Source organism: Athene noctua, chromosome 26 (genome assembly GCF_965140245.1).
Source record: "Athene noctua chromosome 26, bAthNoc1.hap1.1, whole genome shotgun sequence".
In the NCBI taxonomy this organism is placed as follows: domain Eukaryota; kingdom Metazoa; phylum Chordata; class Aves; order Strigiformes; family Strigidae; genus Athene; species Athene noctua.
The window spans coordinates 568,851-593,494 of NC_134062.1; the positions used below are offsets into that span (position 1 = coordinate 568,851).

The 24,644-nt window shown below is 51.9% G+C and overlaps 1 protein-coding gene across 6 annotated transcripts in view; it reads right to left on the reverse strand.

The window, feature by feature from the left end:
• Nucleotides 1-2,196: 2,196 nt before the first annotated feature.
• CADM1 (cell adhesion molecule 1) overlaps nucleotides 2,197-24,644 on the reverse strand; it is a 156,029-nt gene continuing 133,581 nt past the window's right edge. For 2 of the 6 annotated variants that reach the window (XM_074927622.1, XM_074927619.1), the window contains 4 exons: nucleotides 20,563-20,595; nucleotides 14,724-14,777; nucleotides 5,716-5,847; nucleotides 2,197-4,508 (listed from right to left, as the gene is read on the reverse strand). In XM_074927622.1, coding sequence (XP_074783723.1) covers nucleotides 4,390-4,508; nucleotides 5,716-5,847; nucleotides 14,724-14,777; nucleotides 20,563-20,595 — 338 coding nt within the window. In that variant the 3' untranslated portion in view covers nucleotides 2,197-4,389. The remainder of the gene's footprint in view (nucleotides 4,509-5,715; nucleotides 5,848-14,723; nucleotides 14,778-20,562; nucleotides 20,596-24,644) is intronic. The other 4 variants (XM_074927624.1, XM_074927620.1, XM_074927625.1 and 1 more) reach the window with 2 other exon arrangements.

The window sequence follows — 24,644 nt, forward strand, 5'->3', positions numbered from 1 at the left end:
ACTCTGGAAACGAGAAGCGGCCATAACCACGGGCTCTCTGTCCCCTCCCCAGCTCCTGCCGCAGCCGCGCTCTCCTCGCGCAGGCTTGGCTTTGCTGCCGCGCTGGGCAGATCGCCTCTGAGCATACTAAATTATTGAAAATTACTGCAAGTGAGCAGCAGCAGCAGGAGGATTGTGCTTCGAGACAGAGCCCAGCATTAATCCCGGCCCAAAGCCCTCGGGGAGGAGTGCCAACGCGAGCAACACAAGGTGCCGAATTAGGAATTGCAAGAGGCTGCTCCCCATCACAGCAGATGGAGAAGGATCCTCAAGGCACCTTGGGAAAAGCGAGAGCAGAACAGCTCAGGCCGTGGCGTTCCCGAGGCACCCACCCGCTGTAACACCTGGGTGGGCCCTGGGGACGCTCCGCACACTCAGCCGTGGGCACCGGCCTTGTCTCGCAACGTGGCTCCAAACCCCAAGGTTCCAGACAGGTGTCAGGATGCGATTTTAACGCCTCAGCCGCTTCATCCACCAAGCAGGAACCTCTGGGCAGCCCCAGCCCGGGACCTGCACGTCCGCCAGCCACAAGGGACCGTGTGTGGCACACGAGGCCCCCCTGTCCCCCGACCGCTGTTATTTCCAGGCAAAACGCATCAGAGGTTGTTACCGAATGCGGCTCAACAATAATCTAAATGGTAACTGCAAGTGAGCTGCACCACGTGGAAATGCTGCTCCTGGAATTACCAGAAGCATAAATGGTTCAGGGAAAGGGGAACAAGGACCAGGTGGGGAAGGGCCTCAACTACATCTCCAACGCCGTAAGCTTCCGCTTGGCACCACAGGCATGTGAAGGAATTTAGTCTGTCTCGAAGAGGAAAGAAGCATCACGAGTCAGCAGCGGGGACCTGTGGCTTGAAAATCTCTTGTGCATTGAAATAATTAGAAAATAGCCATGTTAACTACCAAAGTTAATGATCTTCATATCCATTTCATGTAAGAAAAGGAACAGCCGTTTTTTTCTGGTTTGCCCTATTTTGCTCAGTGTCATAATAATTTCTCTCAGAAAAGTGTTATTTCTCACATAACTACATTAAATGCACCAAGAGCTCGAGAGCCAAGCGCCGGCCTGGGCGCAGCAGCGCCTTCGGCGCAGGAGCCCAAGCGTGTCCAGCCCCGCGCAGGACAGGACACGTTGTTTACACACGGTCATTATGGCAGCATCTCTCTCGGTAGCGTCTCCTCAGCGGAAAGCAATTGTTTCTCTCCTCCTCCTTTGTCCAAAGCATGAAAGATTGATGCTTCTAATTTCAGCGCTGCAGCTGCCTCATAACCCGATTTCATGAGCTGCGGCTAAGGGCAACGTTGGAGGAGGAGCGAGGGCCGGGCCCGTCAGCAGCTCCACTGAGATGGAGCAGCGGGGAACGGATTCGTGGTGGCAGAACTTCTCGGTGGGCTTTGGTGTTGGGAGGGGAACAGGCATCACACAGTACAGCTCAGAAATCCCGACCCTGCCAAAGGGAGGCCCAAGAAAATCTGGCAAGGACCAGAAGGGAACTGGAGACAGGAATGGGGTGAAGGAGGTCACTTATTTCAACCATTACGGCATCTAAATATTCATCTGCTATTAAGAGCTTGTGTACCGGGCAGCCACCCCGCAGCTGGGGACGACTGGAGTACCAGTTACAGATCGATCTTCTCCTTAGGTAAAGCCCAGCGCAGGATAAACAGCACCAGAAGATGCAATCGCAGCATGGCCGACTTCAGGCCTGACTCCCAGCTGCTCCCAGCAAGGTTAAGCCTGAAGATTAATTAACCCAAGACGATCTCCCTCACGGGAGATTTATGGCTGCAGTGCTGGCAGAGCTCGGCGGGGACCTCCCTGCCCCAGGCAGACCCTCCACACCCCGCGGCGAAGGACGCGAAGGCGTCGCGAAGACGCGAAGCGGCTTTACCCAACGCGCCGAAATCGCCCACGCGGGCGCTTGGCCAGCGCAGACCCTCTCATCGTCATGATCCTCCGGCCACCGTTCCCGCCCGATGGGCCAGGAGCCGGGCTCTTCCTGGGACCGGGCGGGGCCGGGCAGGGTGGGCAGCGCCGGGGCGTGACCTGCTCAGCACCGTCCCCTCCGGGCACCGCGCCGGCGGGCGAGCTGGGGGCAAAGGGCGCCGCGATTGCCGTCTGTAACGGCAGGGGACAAAGAGGGCGAAGTGAGGTTTAGTTTTGTAACATTAATTTTTTTTTATTAAGAAGACAGATATTTTATAGTACTTCTTTTCCTTTGTAAAAATGGTATACATGAACCAATACAAAATGTGAATGGGAGCAGATGGATATGTATTTTCTTACATTGTAACATCTTCCATGGACACCTTAAAACAGAACTGGCCTAAGGGGAAAAAATAAAAAGGCCGGGTGAATAAAGAACAAGGTTGTTTATCACCAGTTCCACGTCCTTCATTTGTAATACTCCTTTAAACAAGGTTGTTCTTTCTTCACGCTTCAAAATCCTAATGATCTAAAGCTGTACAAAGTAATACTCAACAATACATTTCAAACAGTGCACTGTATACTGAAGAAAAAATACATAAACCAATATACAACTAAAATTCGTAATTTCCTGTTTTTTATCCTGTTTTTAAGTTGGTTTTTTTTTTTTTTTTTCCAATGTGTGGGGCCGAAATTTTGCAATCTACCTGAGACGGAAAACACCAATCAAAACACATGAACCTGAGACATGTCAACATTGTAAGTCAAAGTTACATCGGTAACACTGCACTACGGTACACTTCCAAAACAAAATGGGCTGCTCAACCCAGGCTGCCGATCCCGCACCCGCGACGGCTGAAAACGCCCCCCCCGGCCCCCCAACCTCCTGACGGCTTCTCGCCACGATGGGGTTTGGCAACGGTGCTGAAGGCTCAGAAAAGAGCTGCGCTCGACAAAATCTGCTCGGAAAAAAGGGTATTCCTGCCAGGTTCTTCTCGTGACAAGGGGAAAGACAGAGCGGTGCTGGCGGATGGGCTCGCTCTGCCGCCACCATCCCGCTCCCAACGGGCTCCCGCACTGTAATGGTTCTGCCGAAAACAACAACTAAGAAGAAAAAAAAACACACGAAAATGCTCCCCCCGAAATCCCTAAAAAAAACCCCCAAACCTGACGCTAAGATTAATGCTTCCCTTAAATAAATCAGCATACATTTTCCACAGAAACACAGTAAAAAAAAAGCATCGCTCGAAATCCAAGATTACTCACCAAAAAAAATTCAGCATATATAACTTTAATACCGTCTGCTCACTGCGGTCTGCTACCTGCCACGTACGATTCTAATTTAGCTAGACTCTCCTTTGCACCTATGGCTTTATAAGTCAGTTAGCACTGTCGTTTTAACGCAAATTCCCACGTTTTACTTAGCGGGTAGAAAAAAAGGCAGTTTCGCTCGTCCGGGCCTCGGCTGTAGCGCGCAGGGGGTGGGGGGGAGGCGTTTGACCCACCGCGTCCCGCGGCCGCAGACGCTGGGGAGCGGACGGCAGAACCCGCAGCCCCCCGCGCCCCGGCAGGGCTCTGCCTTCTCGAGCGACCCAGGAGAGCCGGGCGCAGCCGGGCGCTTGGCAAGGCCATGGGCCACGGCAGAAGCCCCTTGCCAGCCTGGGGGGGTCGGGCCCGGCCTCCCCCCTGGGGGGAGAAGCCCCCGTCCGCTTCCCCGCGGCCGAGCCGCGCTTTTGCCGAGCTCCAGCCGATTTCCTCGTCGCCACCATCGAAAGCACCTGAACACGGGCAGCCACACACGGGGTCTCGTCGCTTGTTTATCCAAGCCTTTACGACGAAGAGGGAATGGGAGATGGGCACACTGAACTGCAAACTACGAAATCTAAAATGTGCTGGTTCTCCTCCGATGAGCTCGAGTTCTGAACGGAAAACGGTGAAGAGAAACAGAAAGAGAAACACCCTCAAAGAAACCCACCTACTCCACGGGGTCCCAGCAGGCAACTCCAGAAACAAACAGGAAAGGGGAAACGAAGAGCCACAGAAACCCGAAGGGAACTACCGCACAGAAGCCCCTCTTCTTCCCAGCCTCCCCCCGACCCGAACAAACAGAAATTAAACAAGGCACAGAATCTTCTGCAAATGACTTCACTAAACTAAATCCAAGCTGGACTTGGCCAAAAAAAGAAAACCCAAACAAACTGAGGTGTCAAACAGCAGAGTGTACTTTACGAGGAATATTTTTACACAGCAAATCCCGGACCCTCCCAGCCTCACAACTCTCCACCCATTTGCTTTTTTTTTTTCTTTAAAAAAAAAGACACAAGCTGGTTGCAACTTCCAATATCACTGTCTCTTGAGCGTTTAAATAGGGCCAGTAGTAACCGTCCACGGTTGGACACCTCATAGAAACCAAGGCTGCTCTAGATGAAGTACTCTTTCTTTTCCTCGGAGTTGTTCTGTCCTCCTTCTGCATTGATGATGGCTGTGTCTGCGTCGGCCGCATCATCTGCTCCTTTGGCTTCGTGGGTGAAGTATGTACCTGAAAGGGAAGCGGGAGGTTGCGCGACTCGTCAGCGCTCTCTGCGAGGTGCTGAGAGCGAGCCACGAAGCTGCGAGCGAAAGGGGAAAAAAAACCCGCAAACCATGAAAATACCCGTCTGGGGCGAGACCAAGTAACTCCAGCAAGGAGGCAGGCGGCCGCGGGCCAGCGCCGGAGCTCCCTGCTCCCGTGGGCCTGGAGCCGCTGGAGACCCCCTGGGCCAACCCAGCTCTGGGCACCGACGTCCCTGCTCCGACACACGATGGTGTCCCGCTCCCTGCGGCCTCTTACTCAGAAACGAACTTAGGTCTCAGCTATTTCCCCCTCTCAGAAGCGCACAAATATCAGTAAAATTGCACTTTATATCGTGACTTAAAGGAGACAAATCTTTCGCCTCCACTTTCTCTTGCCCCCAAGGTGCTTTAGGTTGTTGTTTTTCCCTTTCTCCTCTCACCACGATTCACTCCATCCCGGCCGTGGTTGTAACCAGCCTCTCTGTCAGCTCTTCCACACACACTCAGTAAAGCCCAGGTAACTTCAAATCCTTTCATACAAACGTACGCACAGGGGACCGGCCACAACTCAGGGGGGTTTAGATTTGCTCTGGAACGCAGAACAAGTTCCCAGAAGGGAGCATTTTACACACGCCAGGACAGCGTGGCACGTACCTACGAAACCGGGTTTGGCAGCGGCACTTCCAGTTTGGAGTTTGAAGCCGCGCACCACTGGGCTGCGGGCGCGGGGGCTGAGCCCAGCCAGCGCAGCGCCGGGCACAGTCACACGCCAGGACCGCCGGCGGCACCTGGGACTGTCACAGGAGGTGGGCGACAGAGCTCGGTGCGAAGAGCTCAGCGTGCCCCGCGCTGGGAGACGCTGCTCTGGAATGGGAACGTGCCGCGCTGGCCGTGCCCCGCCGCCACGGCGCCTTGGAAGGGGCTGTGCCTCCCCGGCATCGCCCGCGAGCCGCAGCGGTGGCCCGGCGGGGACAGCCCGTGTCTGGGGCAAACTGCCGCCCTCCCGTCCCAAGGCCCAGGCGCCCAGAACATCGGTGCCCTGCGCCAGCCTCCCTCCTTCCCCGTTCCAAAGGGCTCCGGGAGTCAATCTGCCAGGGCAGCAGAGGGGTGCCCGCATCAGACAGGACAGCACCGCGAGCAAGGGGACCCGCGTGCCACGTCCCCGCATTTTCTGGTTTCGGTCTTTGTCTTACCTTTATGTCTGGCAAAATATCGCCCTAAAATGATGAGCAGGCAAAGCATCGCAAACACGACCACGGCCACGACGCCACCAACCACCGCATGGTCCACGCTCCGTATTGCCCCTTCCTCACCTGCACGAGAATCTGTTGAGATCAGAAGAGGAATAAGAATTCGGACTTATTACGAGGCTCTGCGAAGGGTCTGGCTGCAGCTGCTCTTGGGCCTGGAAAAGCCACCCCTGTGCTCTCCAAAGGCAGAGGGGTAAAGCACGGAGCTGTCGAGACAGATGAGTTCGGGCCGAGGAACTTTGTCCAGAGCCGAACTGATCTGGCAGCTCGACTTGCGAGGTGTTTTCCGCTACAAGCAGCAGCACTATGACTACGCAGGTGGAAGACAGCTGGGAGAGGGAGAGGAGAGATGGAGTTGGTGGTGGGGATGTATCTGGGGACATTTCCCTAGGAAGCTCCCCAGATTTCAACCTCCCGGGGGATGGGGGCACAGGGAGCAGCAGTACAAAATGGGAATATTAATTGTTGGCTCTGCAGAAAGGTCTTTAACAAGTGCCCTGCTGAAAACATTTCAGCTCCCGCCCAAAAAACGTGACCAAAACCCACCCAAGCCAGCACAACAAACGCCTTTACAACCCCCCGCTCCCCCGGCCCAACCAGACGACATCATTCACCACAACCTTTGCCGTCCAGTGCAGTCCACGACGTCCGGAGACACGAAACGCCTCACCCAAACTATCAAAACCTCTTCAAAAGCAGAGAGCGAGCAATAATTGTACAGTGCCTGCAACTGCTTTATTTCATTTCTTTAACTCCTCACCATGCCATCAGCTCTCTTTTATAAGCGCCTCTCCCTTAGGACGCCGTCACCCGGGAGAGGAATGACTTATTTGGCGGAGGAACAACTCCGAAATGAACCCAGAATGAGCTATGGCCATGTAAAATGAATGTATAGCAGTGTAAACAATTTTAATTTAAGGACGCAGCTACATCAACCCTCACTGCAATCCTAATGGCAACCAAGATTTATAACGTAGTAAAAAACAATTATTCTCCCGTTGATTAATACATTAACATTTTGGAACAGAAGCTAAACCATTGTCTCTTTTTTTTATTGAGTCAAGCGCGACACCTCCATTAAAATGATTTACTGGCCATACCTTACAATTTAAGCACAGCAGCAACAGAAACGGTAAAAATCTTTTAACTTTACATGATTTGTGAAGTCATATGTGAAGGATTTACCATTTAAATCTTTCACTACAAGAAGCACATGGCCTATAAATCTGTCCTGCATGCAGTTGCCCAGACACCTAAGAGAAATGCATTTTACCAGGAAGACTGAGAGTGCAAATGCAAGTCAATTTTTAAGAAAGATTTATCTCCGTCTCCCTCCAAAGAACAGAGCAAATCTCTGAAGCCTCCACCTCTAATAATATTTGAAGTTTATCGATCAAGCGTACAGATCCGTGACAGCTAAAGGTAATGGTGCTCTTTTGAGCTGAAACCTGATACAAAGCTGGCGAGCAGCAGCCCGGGATTTACGCTTTCTATCGATATTTCCAATTCTGCTCCAAGATTAAGGACTGAGGGACCTAAGTAAATAAGTCGTGACTGAGAGCACCATAAAGTGTCTTTTAATTAAAACAATTTAAGAAAAAAACCCTTTTGAGTGTCTTGTCCTGTAACTTCTAAAAGCAGGAGCTCTGGCGCGGGCGGTGGGTGCTGGGGCTGAAGCGGTTGGGGCGAGGGGCACGTTAAGGGCCACGAGGCAGAGCGGCCCCTCGGCATCGCCATCGGCGAGTCCCTTCCAGCAGATTCTCCCATCAGCCCCAAACCGGGGCCCAAAAACATTCCCCTGCAGAGCGAGAGCATCCGCTGCCGCATCACCTGCACCCCCGTCACTCGCTGCGGGAAGAGCGTGCCCGAGAAATCCGAGAGCACGATGGAGGGAGGGAATTTTTGTGTCGTCTCCAGCAGGAACGGGCCGTATCACGGACACTTCCCAGCGTCGGTGCTTTGGCAAGCGGCCGCCCATCCCTCTCGCCGATGGCAGCGCCGTGCCGGGCCGAGCAGGTCGCCTGCGCCCAGACCCCGCTGCCTGCCCACGGGAAGGCAGCAGCCCCGGGCGCTGCGGGCAGCCGCCGCTCGGGTACGGCCTCGCTCAGCGCTCGGCTCCGCTGACCCGGGCCTTTGAGGACTTACGCCCCACAAAGCAACCAAACCCGGCTCAGGCACTGGAGCAGCTGCTTTACAACTACCTCCACTCCAGCTTTTAAAATTTTTTTTCTGGAAACTTAGCACCCAAATCCATCCGGCTGCGCTGAGGAGGAGGCAGCAGCAGCCCAGAGTGGGAGGATGAATGTCTGTTGACATCTGCAACAGTGAAGGGAAATAAACACACTGAATTACGGCTCTCTAATGTGCTTGGAGCAGGATTTTACATCAAGAGGCTTTTTTTCTTAATCACCATAAATTAAAGTTCTGGAAAGATGAAACCTTGGTGCGCTCGTGCAAAAGTCTTGTGCCTGACACACGCCTTGCGGCTTCCCTTCCCTTTGCACTGACATGGGGAACAGGGACACAGGGTTTCCCCTGGGAAAGGGCTTTTGCATAAAGCGTGGCAAACAGCTCTAGCCAGAATGGTTTATTAAGGATGATTTTATCTACTGGGACAGGCAGGGCCGTTTTTCTTAATTATTTCTGTTAAAAAAGGACTTCTGCGAAGTGCCAGCCGCAAGCTTACTGTATTATGCGTGTGGCTAAATAGTTCATCTCTGAGCTTACCCGCTGCGTAAAAACTGAGCAACTGTGGAGGATGCCTAGTGCCTGCAAACCATCGACAGCAAGTCTGCGAGGCAGCTGACAGCGTCCTCCTGACTTAGAAGCTAAGACATGTCTATTTACACTAGACTAGCAAGGGCAAGGCACGGCTCCTCCGCCGTGCTGCACCAGCCACTACAATCGAGGTTCAGACGCCGCCTCTCGCGCCCAAGCGCGTTGGCCCCGATGGCCGCCCCGGGGGCCCGAGCGCGGCCGGGACAGGCCCAACGTCACCGCAGCGGGGAGCGAGTGGCTCCGGGGCCTGCGGGGCCTTGCCTGGGCCCGCCTCTGCAGGCCAAAGAGCCGAAGGTCTAGCCTAAAATAAACACGCCGCATTTAGGGGCATTAAAACACACCAGAATAAAATCTGCCTCATAGCTTTTCCACGTTGAAGTGATTTGCTCTTCAAAGATAAACTACCTGCTGTTTCTAAGAAAAATTCAAATTTGGAAAATTTTTTAGGCCTCTGGCATACTGTTTCTTCCTTTTAAACAGGAAAGCAATAACAGAACACCTTGAGAGGCCAAGGCCCAGTCAGCGACACCCACAGCCCCGTAACGCTGCTTTCCTACTCCAACACTTCAACAAAACTCTCCAGCGCGGGATCCTCCCTACAGGAGCTATTCCAGCGTGACGCTGGTCCCTTTGCTAACGTTCCTCCTCCCCCACACCTCGCCCAGCTCCCTGCGCTCCAGCGTAGCTGCCCCACGTCAACCCAAGGCAAAGCCAGTGGCCGGCAGCCCCGGCTCCGGCAACTCCAGTCACCGCTCCAAGCAAATCCACCTGCACGCCACCAGCACGAGAGCGGCCGCTTCATTTTCCGTCACTGGTTATTTCTGTGGTAATTAAAACAAGCGTGCCGGGTCTATGGAGCAAGGGAAAATTGCCCAAATTTGTGCCCAGAAAGAGAGACTTGACCTCAAAAACCAGAATCTGCTTTAAAAGGCTGTCTCCAATTCACAAGAGCTATTCCCGCTTCATATCTATGATTAAAACAGAAATCACGACTTTATTACTGAAGAGGGAACAGATGAGATGGCAGGAGCTGACAAAATGCCACATTATTTGCTAATCCTAATATGTTATTCTTCCTTAAGATTTGCTTTTCTCAGCACCAATTCAATTATAGATGCTACAAATCCTTCTGACATTTAATTCCCTCTTGTCAGAGAGTAGTAAATGTATACATGCCGAGCTTTCCCATTAAGATGTTAATATATATTGGAGCACGCTGGCCTTTAAATCGAATAGTCAGAATTTTTCTATTACGGATTTGTTTCTGGTTTGTGGTGGTTTCGTGGCGGGTGGGGGCGGGCAGGTGCCGACAGCGCTGCCTGCAGGGAACAGCGGCGGCTCCGCGGCGGCTCCGCACCGCGGCCGAACCCAGCTCTGGGGGTGGCGCTTTGCTCGACACCAAAGCACCTTAAAGGGAAACGGCAGCGGTGCTGGTACAATCCACCTGCAGTAACGGAATATCTGCAGAAAAAGATAAATTTTTCTTTTGAAGCGCTGTGACGCCGCCCGCGAGAGAAGAGCACGGCGGGGCCCTGCCACCGAGCGACGCCAGGGCTGGGCTCGCCTCGGCGCTGAGCGTGTCTGCGCGAGCCACAGACAGCACCAGAGAGCACTCGAGGCCCGCTCCAAGTGGCGGCCGGTAAGAGATTTGGGTAGCTCCGAATTACTTTTTGCTTGTTATTTCAACCACCTACTCATGTAATCAACAAAATGAGAGATTGTACCACTTGAACGCGAGCCCTGAAGTTTTCCTTTAAGCAAAAAGTGCAAGTCCTGAAACGGTTTGTAGACAGAAAAGAAAGGCACTTAGGGCTGGCTCAAGCTGGCATCATCCTAAGGGAACTCGTTCCGAGTCGGGAGCCACGTGCAGCAGACGTTCAGCTGCTCGTCCTCCGTGTCAGTATTGCCAATTAACACCTGCATTTTAAACCTGCAGGTTCTTCGCTAGGGGGGTTTTGCAGGGGCAGACACTTTTTAAAAAAATAAATGTATTAATGATGTCAAGTTTTCCAGCGTTTTTTCAGATCTAATTGTTTAAAAATAGCTTTCCTGTGGACTGTCTCAAGAGTACGAGAGAAGCTGGCAGATTTTATTGGCAATATCCTGACAATGTGGGTCAACGCTTACAGCAAGGTTTAGCAGATGGAAGACTTCTCTCCTCCCAACTACTCGACAAAAAGGTTCCACTCAATTCTAGTTTAATGAGGCTTTAAAAATAAAAAAATAAAAAACTATATATATATATATATATACACGCATCTACATGTATTCTAGCTTCCACTCTTTTCGTAGGTGGCAGCATCTCAAGATTAAGAGAAAGACTAGGTTGGACCAGGCTGACTGTACTAGCTACTATGTTAAATCTCAATTATAGCCGCTCTAAATGCTCCAGACCTATTAGAGTCAAACGACTTCATTTCTAACTTCAGCGCTCACCGCGCGTTCCGAGCCAGGCCCTGCAAAGCTCTGCACGCCGCGTTCGGGATCACCTTTGGGACGGGACCCTCCGCACGCGCCGGCATCCACCCCAGTGAGCTCCTGGGCCCGGGGCTGAGCTCGGCGCCCGCTTTCCGCCGCCGCTACTCCCGGGGTTCCTGATACACCTCGCAGAGTCCCTCGGCGCCGTCCCAGTTCCCGTGAGGCCTCTCCATCCCTCCACACCGCGGCGGGAAGCGATTGTGGAGATGCAGCTGCCCCCGCGGCCACCCGGGAAAGCAAGTTTTGAACCTGCACCTGCTGCGCGGGGGCTCCCGGCCCCGTCCTCGCTCCTCGCCCTCCCTCCTGCTCCACGTTCCGTAGGCCACCGCTCTGAGCGCTTCGGGGTATCTCTGAACAGCCCTGAACTTGTTCTACGCGCTCTGGTGCTGTACAAGCAGAAAATTGATGGACTTTTTTCTGAAATTATAGGATAGTTATAGGATCTGTAGGATAGATTTTGGCATATTTGGATTTGTTGCTGCACTCCCACACAAATTAATCTGTTTCTGGGTGAGAATTAATTTCAAGCTATTGATGTAGGACAACGGGGGCTGAACTGGCGGGTGGGCATAGGTAAGGTCCCACACACTAACGCCCCTGCCAGCAATCGAGCTGCCCAGACGACAACGCAACAACTGCATCAAGGCAGGGAAAAGGAACCCTAAATCAGTTTCTTCAAAGAATTCCTAACTGAGAGATCTCTTCTTCCTCTTGTTAAAGTTTAGTTTATTAAATAATTAACAGAGCACAGTGAGTTAAGCTCCCACACATCACTGCTGGTGGGAGGTCAGCCAGCTATTCCTCTTTGCTATGAGGAAGGAGATGTAAATCGTGCCAACGTGGCCCAGCTGAATTTCTGGTTAAGTCTTTTGCGGAATTCGTTTTTGCAATGATGGAGCAGGACTAGAAGTTTGGGCTGGCAGGGGGGTGCTGGCAGGCGGGGCCAGGGGCAGAACAGGCTGTCGTTATTTCAGACACACTATAAACCACTTATGCACGACGTGGGAGGACAGAAATCACTGCCCGGGTATGACAGGATGAGCAATAATGTTATTCATTACTCCAGCACGGCATTAAGCGTGCTACCCCTACTCTAATTTATTGATGGACTGCTAAAGAGTAGTGTTAACCTGCTTGTCGTTTTGTAATTGAATTTGGTCTAATTTAAGCCAGAGAAATTCGAGGAGTTCCTCCTTCTTCAATCAATAAGCTCCCCTTCAGTGAGCCATTTCAAGATCGCTTCATAAAAAATAATGCGCTTTGTTTTAATAAATTTAATCACTATGGCAGGTGCTCAATGTTTCCTGGTTGTTCCTTCAGCCTCCTCTCTGCTAGAAAATGGAGCCCCACTTGCAATCGATAGCAACTGATTCATCAGCATCCCCCTTGAACAAAGGTGCTAATCAGGTGTTGATTAGTTAATCAAACCCGATGTGAAGGCTACACGGGTCCTTCTTGATTGCTCCCTGTTTTACAAGAGGTGCACCCACACCTTCGAGCAAGGCGGGAAGAGCGCAGGGCCCCGGCGGGGCCGGGGGTCCCGGGGCACCGAGCGAGGGCACCGGCGTGCGGGCGCTGCGGGCACGGACCCGCCGGGCTGCGCCGGGCCAGCGCGAGGCCAACCCTGCCGCTCCCTCCCAGCGCCGGGCGCGGGAGGAGGTTGGCGAGGGGCACGGACACACACGGCTCGACCAGGAAAAGCAAACGCAGCTCAGGCAACCGGCTACCTGGGCGGAAGGGAAGGGGCGCGGGACCCAACTGCACGGTCGGCAGAGCCTCTGTTGAAGCGTTTGGCGGGACGGGAGCACCTGGAAGGAACAGCACACCCGGCAAACGCCACGGCAGCGCCAGCACGGGCGGCAGGCCCGAGCGGAGGGCAGCGCTCCCCCCTAGCCAGCCCAAACCTGCCGAGCACAGCCCGCAAACAGCACCAGGTTCCAGTTTCCCGGGAGCCTGGGCAGGGGCACGGGAGGGAGGGAAGTTCTGTTTGTAGGAGAGAATGGCCGGGGGCTCTTTCCCTAGTGACACCGGCATATTTAACTTGGTACAGTTACCCTCTGGGTGTATGTAAAGGAATTGAGAGAGCAACAATCAAAATTTTGAAATTCTTAGGAAAAAAAAAAAATCACAGTCAAAATAAACGCTCCAAAATGGGTGTGTGGTAGCGCACAAAGGGTGCTGCTGGCTCATCTGCTCGCTGTCGGCAGCAGCTGTGCTTGTACTGCTTTGGGGACAGTTTTGGGGAAATTTTGACTTACGTTCGAAATTCAGAAAAACAGAAACACTGAGCCGTGTACTCAGGAGGCGGCGGCAAGCGCTGCCGGCGGCCACAGCGTCTCCGTGACGTGCTGCCCGTGGCTGCGCTGCCGGCACCGCGCTCCGGGCAACGGCACCGCTGCGAGCAGACACCCATTTTGAGGAATTCCTTTTTGGAATTGCTTCCCGTTCTTCTCTTCATTCACCAAAAGGTGTGTTTTTCTTGAAAAAATACAGATTTAAAAGTAACAAAGCTTATCAGAGCAAAACAATTATTTCCCATCCACACAGCGATATTTAGCAGACACCTCTAGTGCTTCTTACCTATGAGATCTGGCCCAGGCCTGCAATAATAATTATTAGTATCGCTCAGGCGTTAGAACACATACTGAATTAATCGATCATTTCTAACCTCTTGGCCAAAGCATACCTATAGTGGCTTCCAGGAAGCGACGCTGCCGGTTCGGCCGGACAAAAGGGGAGCGTTTCACAGAGCGTGGTGAGGCCTCGGGGCTTCGCTTTTCTGGCCTCAGTTTTTGGTCGGTGTTCAAAGCCCCGTTGGGAGCAGCGCTGGACCCCAATGCTCCTGGGACGGGACGGGCCCAGGAGGAGGCTCAGCCTGGCTGCGCCGCCCGTTCACGCCTTCTGCCCGGGTGACGGAGCCGGCCCTCGGCTTGCAGCGGGCAAAACGCGGCTGCCGAGAAGTGGGAGCCAAAAAATCAGGCGAATTTCTAAAAAGGCTTAGGAGGACTCTGGCAAAACGTGGAGGTTGGATTCGCACCACTGATGCGACCCCCGTTTTGAATATACCAGCTGCATCCGCTGAAGATGCTTTTATTTCTTAATCTGGATTAGTGCTAATTTGCAGGGACCAACTACGAGGACGTATTTCTGGAACTTCCAGTCCAGCGTGGATAAAAGAGGTTCAAACCATTTACTTGGCTTTGCCTCCGCTGATAAAGCAATTACCTCCTTTTTGTCCCCAATCTGATAGTCGCATTATGCGAAATCACCAAGCAGGCGAGATTGAGCGCCAGCTGCATGTTTTGAAGACGGTTTCGCACAATACGGCAGAGTCGAGCGTTTGACGAACATCGAGTTTCAACTCAACCAGTCTCCAAATTAGCGTTCAAAAAATTGCAGCCTAGCAGCCGGGAGGCAACCTGAAATGGAAAGTCTCGCCGCTCTGCACGCCTCCCGCCCCGTTTTCAAGGGTGCCACACAGAAATGGGTGCCAAAATCAAAAAAAAAAAAAAAAAAAAAAAAAAGGCAGGAGAATCCCAACAGAAAACAGCGTACATCAAGCTGCGAGCCCGTGCGTTGGAGGAATGGCTACACCACAGCGACTATACAATGCAACATGGCCAAGATGCAGAAATCAGAGTGGAACCAGTATCTAGCGTAGAAGAGCAGCGGTTTACCTACGTACTAGCCCTTACCTGAGAGATCCCCATAGTCCAGCTCCTCTGCCGAATTGGGCAACTGAGTAAAGCCTTACAAGTAAAAACAAACTCATTTTTCTCTGCGTTTCTCGAGTGACAAAAAACAGCACACTTAAGAACTGAGGATGAATTTCTTGGGGGGGAAAAAAATAATGCGTCAATCACTTGCCACCTTCTGCCGATTTGGGCAGAGTAACTCGTATGACAGAATTGCAATAATTTCCTTTATTACAGACAGAAACGTTCCTCAGTCTACACTGTTGGCACACGAAACATGGAATCAAAATCACTCATTCATAACAGCATGCAAAGACCCCCAAACTCTGTCTTTTAGTCATCGTGGGGGGCAATTTCCCAATTTAGTCCAGTCTGATTTCGGTTCTGTATACACAGAGCAATGTAAAATTGTCTTCCAATTGTCCACAAAAATTCAGTCTGGTTTTGGTACTGTTGACAAGCCCGGCAATTTCTCAGTGAGGGAGTAGTGCAGATTGCATTGCCAAACTGGAAGGCATCTGTACGTGCAGACTGCAGGCTGCGTCTTCCGCCAAAATGTCTGACAAAAACTATTTTTTAAATTTTCCCAAATTTGATGCCTTGACAGAAAAAGTATCTATCCTCAAAGCTGATAAAGCAGTTAGGCGAGACACACTCTCGTGAGCACAAAAGGCAGCGAACGCTGTGGGTAGGGCCGTTATTTTCTCTTTTGTTTGAGTTTGGGAAAATGTCAAGGGGGCCAAGGGAGGACAGAGTCGAGGGAACTCAGGACAGGTCCCAGGGCAAACCCATGTCTGGAGGTCACCGGGATCTACATAAAGGAGGGTGGGGGGTGCAGCGTTTCTGCGCAGGCTGGTCCCTGCCGCACCTTACTCTCGCTGCTGGCTGCTAAAGCAAGCGCATTATCTAAGAAAAAAACATAAAATTCCCACGAGGAGACAGCACCAGCCGTGGTGATTTGGCACCCTGGCATCGTCCGCTCGCAGACTGCCCCACAGACGCGAACGTGGCGCAGGCCACGTGAGACTGTCCCTGCTGCAAAGCTGCCAGCGAGGCACGAGGACGTGCAGCTCATAAAAACTGAACTCATTCTCAGTGACTGGTTTTTAAACACATTAAGTCACCTGGAAGCTATGGCCGGAATTATCTTCTAAAGCAGGGAGCTGTTTAGATTAATAGCACGGATTTTGTTGGTGCGCTGCTCTTGGAGTGCAGGGAGCCCCCTTTTTAACTCTAACACAATATATAAATATAATTACAGCTGACTCACAGAAGCACGGGACATGCAAACCTGGGCTCAGAAGAGGAGCCATTCAACTTGTCTCTCTCCAAAATTGCTTCTGTAGAGTCTTCCCTTTCACTTAAAAGGAGCTACATTTTCTCAATAATGAAAAAGGGCAACGCTGCATTTTTTATGAAGCAAAAAAGTCTTTTTCAAACGGAAATGCAACAATTCAACAATTCAGTTTCTACCTGCACCTGGTATACTTTGAAATGCCACCAAACAGTATTAAAACCTGTTGTGAGGCACTTTATATATATATATATGGTAAATTACTTTTTGATTTCTCTCATTGAACTTTCACATCACCTATTAAAGCCCCTTCTTTTCACTTCTGATCAGAATGAATCCAAAGTCTGCCACAGCTCCTGTTCCATAAATGAAAGGTAACTTGTCGCTCGGCCGCCACTTCCCCGTCAAATACTGAATCTGCTGCGGCCCAGCCCGGTGCCTGAGCGGGGCCACGAGCCGGCTGCTACCACCAGAGCAAGGCTCTGGGCCGCGTCCCGAGCTCCCTCCAGGCTGTGGGCAAAGGACAATTCTCTGTCTGTAATTAAGCTGTAAATTAGCAGCTCGGGATTGTGTTTTATGCGGCGTGTTCCACGGCACTGCACAGAAACCTTAACGTGTGCAGAGAGCTCCGTGATGTTTTAGTCACTTGCCCCAAGGACTGGATCCGTAAGAGAGATTTAGGGATGTATTTACTATTAGTTGCACTTTTAAGTAGGGCATTCTCAAAAGGAGAAAAGGCAGTGGGAGCTGCAGAGCCGCCTGACAGCGTTAAGGCAGAAAGCACCAAGGCTCTTGATCCTCGAGTGCGGCGGCATCTGGCGAGACCTGCAAGCCAGGCAGCGCTCCGGCACGGCTGCGCGTTTGGCTTCGCATGAGGACAACTCCTTCCCAGAGACGGGGCGCTATCGGAAAAAGCAACACGAGCTTAACACAGTAGTGTTAAATGCTCTTGTGCAGAACCCTGCTAAGGCTGTAATTAAAAATTCATATGGTTGGGGAAGAATTTCCAGCTTATAAAATAATTTACCTGCTGTATTATGAGCAAGGTATTTCCTTGTCACTCTTCATTCACCATTGGGATGTTTTCGTTATTTTAACCTTCACTCCAGACTTCCTGCTTTGCCAGCTTCAGAAGAGATTTTTTTTCACCCTACCTTTTCGTGAGGACGAGCAGAAATTCTGCCTGTGCCGAGGCAGCGGCGCCGTGTTTCTGCCTCGGCGGGGGAGCCGAAAAGCGGCTCCGCGCTTCCCCCTCGCCGAGCACACGTCCGTACGCACAGGGCTGCCCACAGCCCGCTGCCGCTGCCCCGGCCCTCCAGAATCCATTGGGAGCTCCTTAAGCTCTTTGCTTACACAGGGCAGGGTAAAATTTGGGAAAAAGTGGCGAAATTAAGTCATTGCTTTCGCTGTAGCAAAAGACCATCATGTACGAGGTCGTGGCTGCGTATACACGCTCTGCGTGCACAGGGGAAAAAAATGTGAGCCGGGGCCTCTCCTCAGGGCTCCCGCGATGGGCAGCAGACCTGTTGAGGCCGAGTGCCCCGGCCTGCTGAGGGGCTCAGAAATTCAAAGCTCACACGTTGATTTTTGAGAGGGAGAGGGGTGGGAGAGGAGAAGAGGGCGGACACGGCAGAAAAAGTGTTTTCTTTCCGGCTTCAGCGGTGGCCGACTCTCGGAGACGTTACTCTCCCGGCTCAACCAAGCTCTGCCCACAGCTCGGCTGCGAACAGGCAGGAACTGCCATTTCGGCTCGCCGGCACCCTGACACCAGGAAGGGCAAAATGAGAGGGAAGGGGGGCTTAAGCTGGGTAAACCCGGCTTAGTGCGGTGCAGCAGAAGCACAAGCCTTCCTGCCGGCCATGACCATGCTGTTATTGGAGTTCTGGCAATGAACAGTGCAGAGAAAGGAGAAAGTGCATCAGAAAATTTACAATTAAGCTCTCATTTTTCAACAAAAGAGTTAACAACGTTCGTGCTTTAAGTCACTCATGCATCGCTGCCGTCAACTCCATTCCAGAGGGAAACGGGAATGGCAGGGGCTTTGCTACCGCTTTGACATGCACACACATACAGGACTCCTCTCCCCCCAGTCCTCTAGGATACACTCCAAAAAATTGAAGGACTCAAAAATCCTTTCCCCGATTGAAGTATTGAGCTGGCTCCACACTAGCCTTACAATGCATTTTCTTTGCTATCAATCTCTTTTTTGGTTGTTTTTTTTTTTTTTGTTTTGTTTTGTTAGTTTCGTTTCAGTTTTGTTTTTTCTTCCCCCAATTCATTTAAAATCGTTTTTGGAGAAAATCCATTTGGCTGTAGTTCATGCCCATGCATTTCTAGTCATTCACAGACATGCTCACTCCCATCGGACATCGGTAAGAACAAATGGCCAACATACAGAAACACCTGGTATACTCCATACACACTCCAGCAACACAAGCTTGGAAAGAAACCCCTGAGTCTTCACGGGAAAAGCAGCCCCTGAGGGCAAGCGCAGGGGAGTTCCGGGCGACCTGGCTGGCTTTTAAGGCAGGAAAGTTTGTAGCGGCTCATTTGAGCGGGATCGCTTCGTCATTTCAGCCGTCAGGCTCCTCGCAGCAGCACTCCTCCCCCACGGAGGTGGCAACAGTCTGAGGTCGTCCTTGAGCGAAAAACAGGCTCTCCATGGCTTGCCCCAGCGCAGTAAAAGCGCCAAAAGCCGTCAGGAATTGTGATACAGACAGGGCTGCGTGTGCCCCCCCGCCCCGCCCCGCAGCCTCGCAGCTCGGCCGTCAGCGTCCCAGCACGTCCCCACGCCGGGGCCCAACGCAAGCTGTGTGCCAGGAAAGGCTCATCGAGACGGCTAGGAATGATGTCAGAAGCCACGCCGCTGTCAGGGCTGCTGGATCTTTCCCAAATTGAGGGGTCAGCATCTGTTCCTGCACATTTCTAGGGTTGCCCGAGAAAAACAGAAAAAAATGGTGCTGTTTCCTGATGCTGCGGGCCACTGTCCTTCTGCCTGCCTGCATCTGCCCTTGCTCAGCCAATTCCAGCACTGGCAGCAGAGTACCTTGGCCAAACTGGGGTCGACCCTGCCCTGACTGCTCTCCCTACCCTCGAGGCACGAAGCCCCGGCTACACCCAGAGTCACGGGGTGCAGAAGGGGCAGCGGGTGCAGCCGCCTCCTGGCTGAGCCCCGGGGCTCTCCCCAGCCGCTTCTCAGAGAGCGAAGCGCCCGGCCGGTGCTTGGAAGAGCAGCCGGACCCTTCCCAGCTCAGCAGAGCTGCGGGGAATTAAACCACCTTCAGGGCCGGCTCTTGGAGGCTTCCCCACGGCTTAACGACGGCGTCATCGACCTTCTGGCTCCACCTGACTCTCCCGCGTGTGAGCGTGCTGCGGGATGAGGCAGCACTTGGACTTTTACTACCTGGCCCTGACTTCCATGGCAGCTGCTACAAAATCGCCGATGCTGAATCCTGACATTAAACGCACCCAGGGCGACCAGCAACGTCCAGGAAATGGAGCGTGCCTGAAGGTTCCAATTTTTATGTCGAGAAAGTGCACCCAAGCAGGTAAGTTATTTGGGACAAGAAGTGCCTGTCCCTCCACTTGACACGGGCCGTCACTACTCAACCACCCCTTTCCTCGGTGCTCCCTCTGCCATCGCCCAAGAGCCGCCACGCTGGCGACAGGCTGGAAAAAGAGGTTGTTCAGCGTTACGGATTTCTGTCAATAGAAGAAACAGTCGATTTATCAGAGTGAAAAGGCACTAAAATAGCAGACTCAAATATGGATTAGCCTTAATTAAAGTTGTCAGAGGTTTTGGTTCTTTAGCTGAAAAGCGAGCTCGTGCCAAAAAACGGTATGCTCAACTTCCAGCCTGAAGTGCCTATTTAGGCTCACTTTGAGAATGTAGGAAGCTGAGGAAGCTGTCAAGCTGTTAGCTCGGCTGCCTTGAGCAGATGAGAAGGGTTAGGTTGCTAGACTGCTATGCCGACAGGAGAGTGTTGCTGTTTGTTTTCCCCATCTCCTTCTGCAGCGTAACAATGCAACTCCACCGCTGACCCCCGTGGCGAGCGCTCCTCTGCGGCACGTCCCCGAACAGGCAACGCTGCCCCGCGCCGGCGGGCCTGCCGCACGCGCTGCCTCGGCAGCTCAAAACGGAAGGAAAGCGCTCAAGGTTTCCCTCAGCTCCTAAAAAATGGAACTTGAATTCCTGTTTCCGAAGGCCAGATCCCTTTTTCATGTGTGAAGCGATTGCCCTGGTCATCCAGAGGAGCGGGGGAGGGCCCGCGCCCTCGGCACCGTGCGGGCTCGTCGCCACTTCCGTGGGGCTTGGGGGATCGGTGCTCGCCTGGCACTGGAGCAACCGCCTGCGAAGCTCACAGCAGAAATGACAAGAGCAGACAGACTTTCCAGCCTTAAAAACTCTGTTATATTTATGAGATCAGTCCACCTGAAACGGTTTTCCCTTGAAGACTACATTTCCCTCTTTTGCTTCCCCTTCCCAGGCTTGTCTTGCCACTCAGCAGCGCTGAGAAATAAGATAAACAGGAATGTGATACCAACCGTGAACTGCCGGTTCTGTCGTCGCCGTTGTGTCTACACACGGGAACAGAGGATTGGAGGAAGGGAAGAAACAGGAGGAACAGCATGCAAAAAAAGGGAAAATGGAAAAAATGGAACAGATAATATATGAGCAAGCTTTCAAAGAACATTGCGTGACAAGCAATAATAAAATGAAAGGCAAAAAGCATTTGAAGTGAGTTGCACTGTTTAGAAGACATGCCTCCAGTTCAAAAGCTATGAGCCTGAGGAAAACAGTAAATTTTTCTCTTTTTTTCAGGACCTTGCCAGAACAATTACTGGTGGTTGCAAAATCAGGGGAACAGGAGACGGGGGAGAACACCGACACCAACGCTTTAGTTGGTGAGGACCAAAACAGAAGCTCAGGACCAGGACAAAGAGCCGACACTTGGAAAAGGGTTTTCACACATTCAAACATTGCCTGCAGCGAAGCGCCAGGGCCTGACCCCCCCAGCCTCTCCTCCTCCCTCCACGTGCGTCAGTACGTGGCACGGCCCTGGAGCCCTCTGGGAGAGGGAAGCTCAAATCGAAGAGCCTGCTGGAAACCTCACCTGGAGCACCGCAGCTGGGAGCGGCCCTCGGCCTCGGCTGCGCCGAGCCACGCACCTGTACGACGTGTGACGCTTTCAACTGTGCTCTAGATTTGGCAAATGCAGACAGGCATCACCAGTCCCTCTGCTGCCACTGTTAACTGGTTCGCAGTTCTAGGTAATTAAATAAATTGGAGCTTTCCCTGTCGCTCGTCTCAGGCTGCCTTTACTCCACGCGTATTTCGTGCCGCTGGGAATTTCTCGGGGGTTGCTGCCTTGCCAATGGAGAGATGTTTCACCCCTTCACAGGTGCTCGCAACAGGCAGTTTTAAAGACTGACCCAAACCCGACGGCCTTTTCTGACAGCGTCCTACAGTATTCCCTCTGCACCAATAGGTCTAAACCCAACTGATTCACATTAAGTAAACAAGCCAGTCATTTCTACATTGAAACTCATTTACCCTTCGTCGGGTTCTACGAGTTCTGTGATGTTGGTCTCTTGCTTTAGCAGGCTGGCTCCTCCCAAGGTATCTCTAACGCTGCAAACCCCCACCGACAGCCTCGGGCTGACAGCTCAGCCGAGGCTTCGCACGACTCTCCTCGCTTCGATGCAGGCGATGTTTGAACCAGTAACATTGTAGGAGTAAGCGCAGAGCAGCGCTCCGCCGCGTCCTTCCGCAAAGCGGCCCTGAGCTTGAGTTTTGTAGCAACGACAGACAACTCCCATTGGTGTTTCCCCTCGTTAGGATGCTGTCCAAGGAGCCCCGGACGGGCAGTCCTCCCGCCCGGGCACGGGCAGCAGCGGGGAAAGGAGGACCCGTCCCTTGGCAATTTAGCTGAGGACAGGCCCAGGCCTGAATTCCTGAAGCACCAGTGGAGACAAGAATCATACAAGGAGTACACAATACTTACAGATACAAGGTCTACATGCTTTAATGATGGAAGCAAAACAAATAAACCCTGCACAATTTAACAAACTGCACCAAGATTTGCATAACAGATTATCAAGCCGTCATTAGCCTGTTTCCACTGCCAACATAGACTGTTCTCAGCTTGGCAATCCAGCCTAACGCACGCTTAAAGACGCGAGCGCTTGTTCTCCTGCTGGAGCTCTGGCGGAGGCTGCGAGGGAAGCCGTCCAAAGCGGAAGGAGAACAAGAGCGGGGCTTTTCTTGCTTGTCGGGTTGCAATCCCCAAGCGATGCCTCGTTTTAACCAAGCAAATGGTGAAGGGGAAAATGGGGGTGAAGGTGGGGGGAAAGCTGTTGTTTAGAAAGGGTTGTAAAACTGAGTATTAATTCCTGAGATAGCATCTTGGCATCTACAAATAGTCTCAATTTACTGTCTTCCTGAAACAAAAAAAGTTACGTCAGCTTTTACGCTAAATAGAGAATCTGCTGAAAGCAAACTTGACGTGCTGGAAGAGATATTAGTCAAGAAACAGTGCAAACTGGACAGTGCATCTCGCTTCCCCGTCTGGGGACAGAGACCAACAGGTTACAAAAAATAAAGTTCTCAAGCGGTTGTAAGTGCGAACAAATATCCAAGTCAAACAACATGTTGGCTGCAGCTGGAATGACAAAGTTATGATTAGCAAATGGTTTGGATGGTTGCAATAGGAAACACAGACCGGTTAAAGTTTAGAAGGAGTTTCCTGGAAGTCCTTCTCAATCCCAGATCTTCTTTGAGAAGGAGGATCGCACACACACAGCGCTCCGAAGAGGAATCATCTCATGGCAAAGAAAAGCAAAGAACAGCCCCGACGCAGGCACCCGACTGCAGCAGTCACGCGGTGAGGAGAGAAACATGGTCACGTAGCTTTGGCACGACATTAATGAACACGTGGAGAACCGCGTCCGCCCAACGGCGCCGCTGCTCTGCCTCACGCACCAAGGAACAGCCCCCGCCCTGCGATGCTGCCGCCACGACAACCTACAATTTTAAGAGGGACTGGCCGACTTCCAACGTGCCTCCCTGGCTTCCAGGTACGTGCCAGTGACTTCTGCTTCGCGTTCAAGAACAGCCACATCCACGTGCTGGACCAGACAGGCAGCACCCCAGAGATTAGGCTTCTGCCCCACGTCCTAGAAGAAAAATCATCTTTTCTCCTCCAATATGGACCAACAAGAAAGTCCTCGATACGTTTCTGACTTAACAAAGGTTGAACGAAGCCAATGAAAGGCTTTGCCGTCACACAAAAGCACCGTTCTGGTCCTGAGCCATCGGTGTGGGGAGCTGGCACTCAATCAGGGAATCACAGAATCCTCTGGGTTGGAAGGGGCCTTAAAGATCAGCTGATCACATGAAGCTGATGCTCAGCATTTAAAACGATTTAAAATTAATTGAAGTTGGTGCCACAAAAAGGGCTGGCTTACTTGATGGGGCAAAGCAGAGAACCGAGAAAGCACATTAAAAAAAGAGGCTCAACGTGGTACTTCTCATCTCAAGATAAAGGCTTCTCTTCCCGAGTCTCATCAGAAACACAAGAAAATTTGTTCTATGGGGAGAAGTAAAACAATGCAATGGCCTTTCAAAATCTACATGTAGATAAATTCACTGGGGGACAGGTTTATAATTGGAGATGGTATCCAAGAAAAGAACCCCTGGCCTCTCTAAAGCTGCGCCTTTCCCCTCACTGTGATTTCTCCCGGCGCCGGTCGCTGAGGCCGCGAGCGAGCGACAGCACCGGCACACAGCGTCCTGCCACACAGATGGTGCTACCTGCCAGCTAAGAAAACTCGGATGACACCCAAGTGTTAGGCACTCACCACCTCATTAGGTAGCTACACAAGCGCGCACGCACACATATATACACACATTTATAAAATTACTGCATGAAGGCATCTGGGCAACATTTACTTGAGTTACGAGCTCCATTGCCAAGCCTCCTCATTTTTTCAAATGGATTCTCTCCAACTTCAAACTGTTTGTGGAGTGTGACAGACTGGGCCCTTTAAACTCGTCCGTAATTAGTCCACAGCCTCAAACAGAACGAGCACGGTGGAGGAATATTAAAACCCCAGCAGCAAAATTAAATTCACCAACTTGAATGCTTGAGCTGCCGTGCTGCAGCCGTACGGAAGCACATGATACACTGGAGCTTAAAAACACACAGTTATTGTGAGGAGAATTACAACAGCGCATCATCAGAACAACAGCAAAATGCCCCTTTTCTTAAAAAATTGAAAGCGTTATTAGTAAGTATAGATATCCATTCAATATATTGCTTTTTAAATGGCTTTCTATACTGAAAACAAAACCCAATCTGATCACTGACTTGTGGAGCTCTTATTCTTCCTGATTTTCCAGACTACTTCACATTTACTGACCGGGGCCAGTGCGAATTCCTTCACGTTGCTGCTTTCACAGCAGCCTCAGGGACCAGCTCGCACTATTACAACCAGGACTGTGGCTTTGTTTCAGGTCGTTACGGCTGGTAAAGAGCCCTACAAAGATCCCCGTCCTTCCCCCAGCCAGCGCCGCTGGCCGTCGGCAGGGATGTTGCGTCGCCGTGACATGGCCGAGGGGAAAAGGA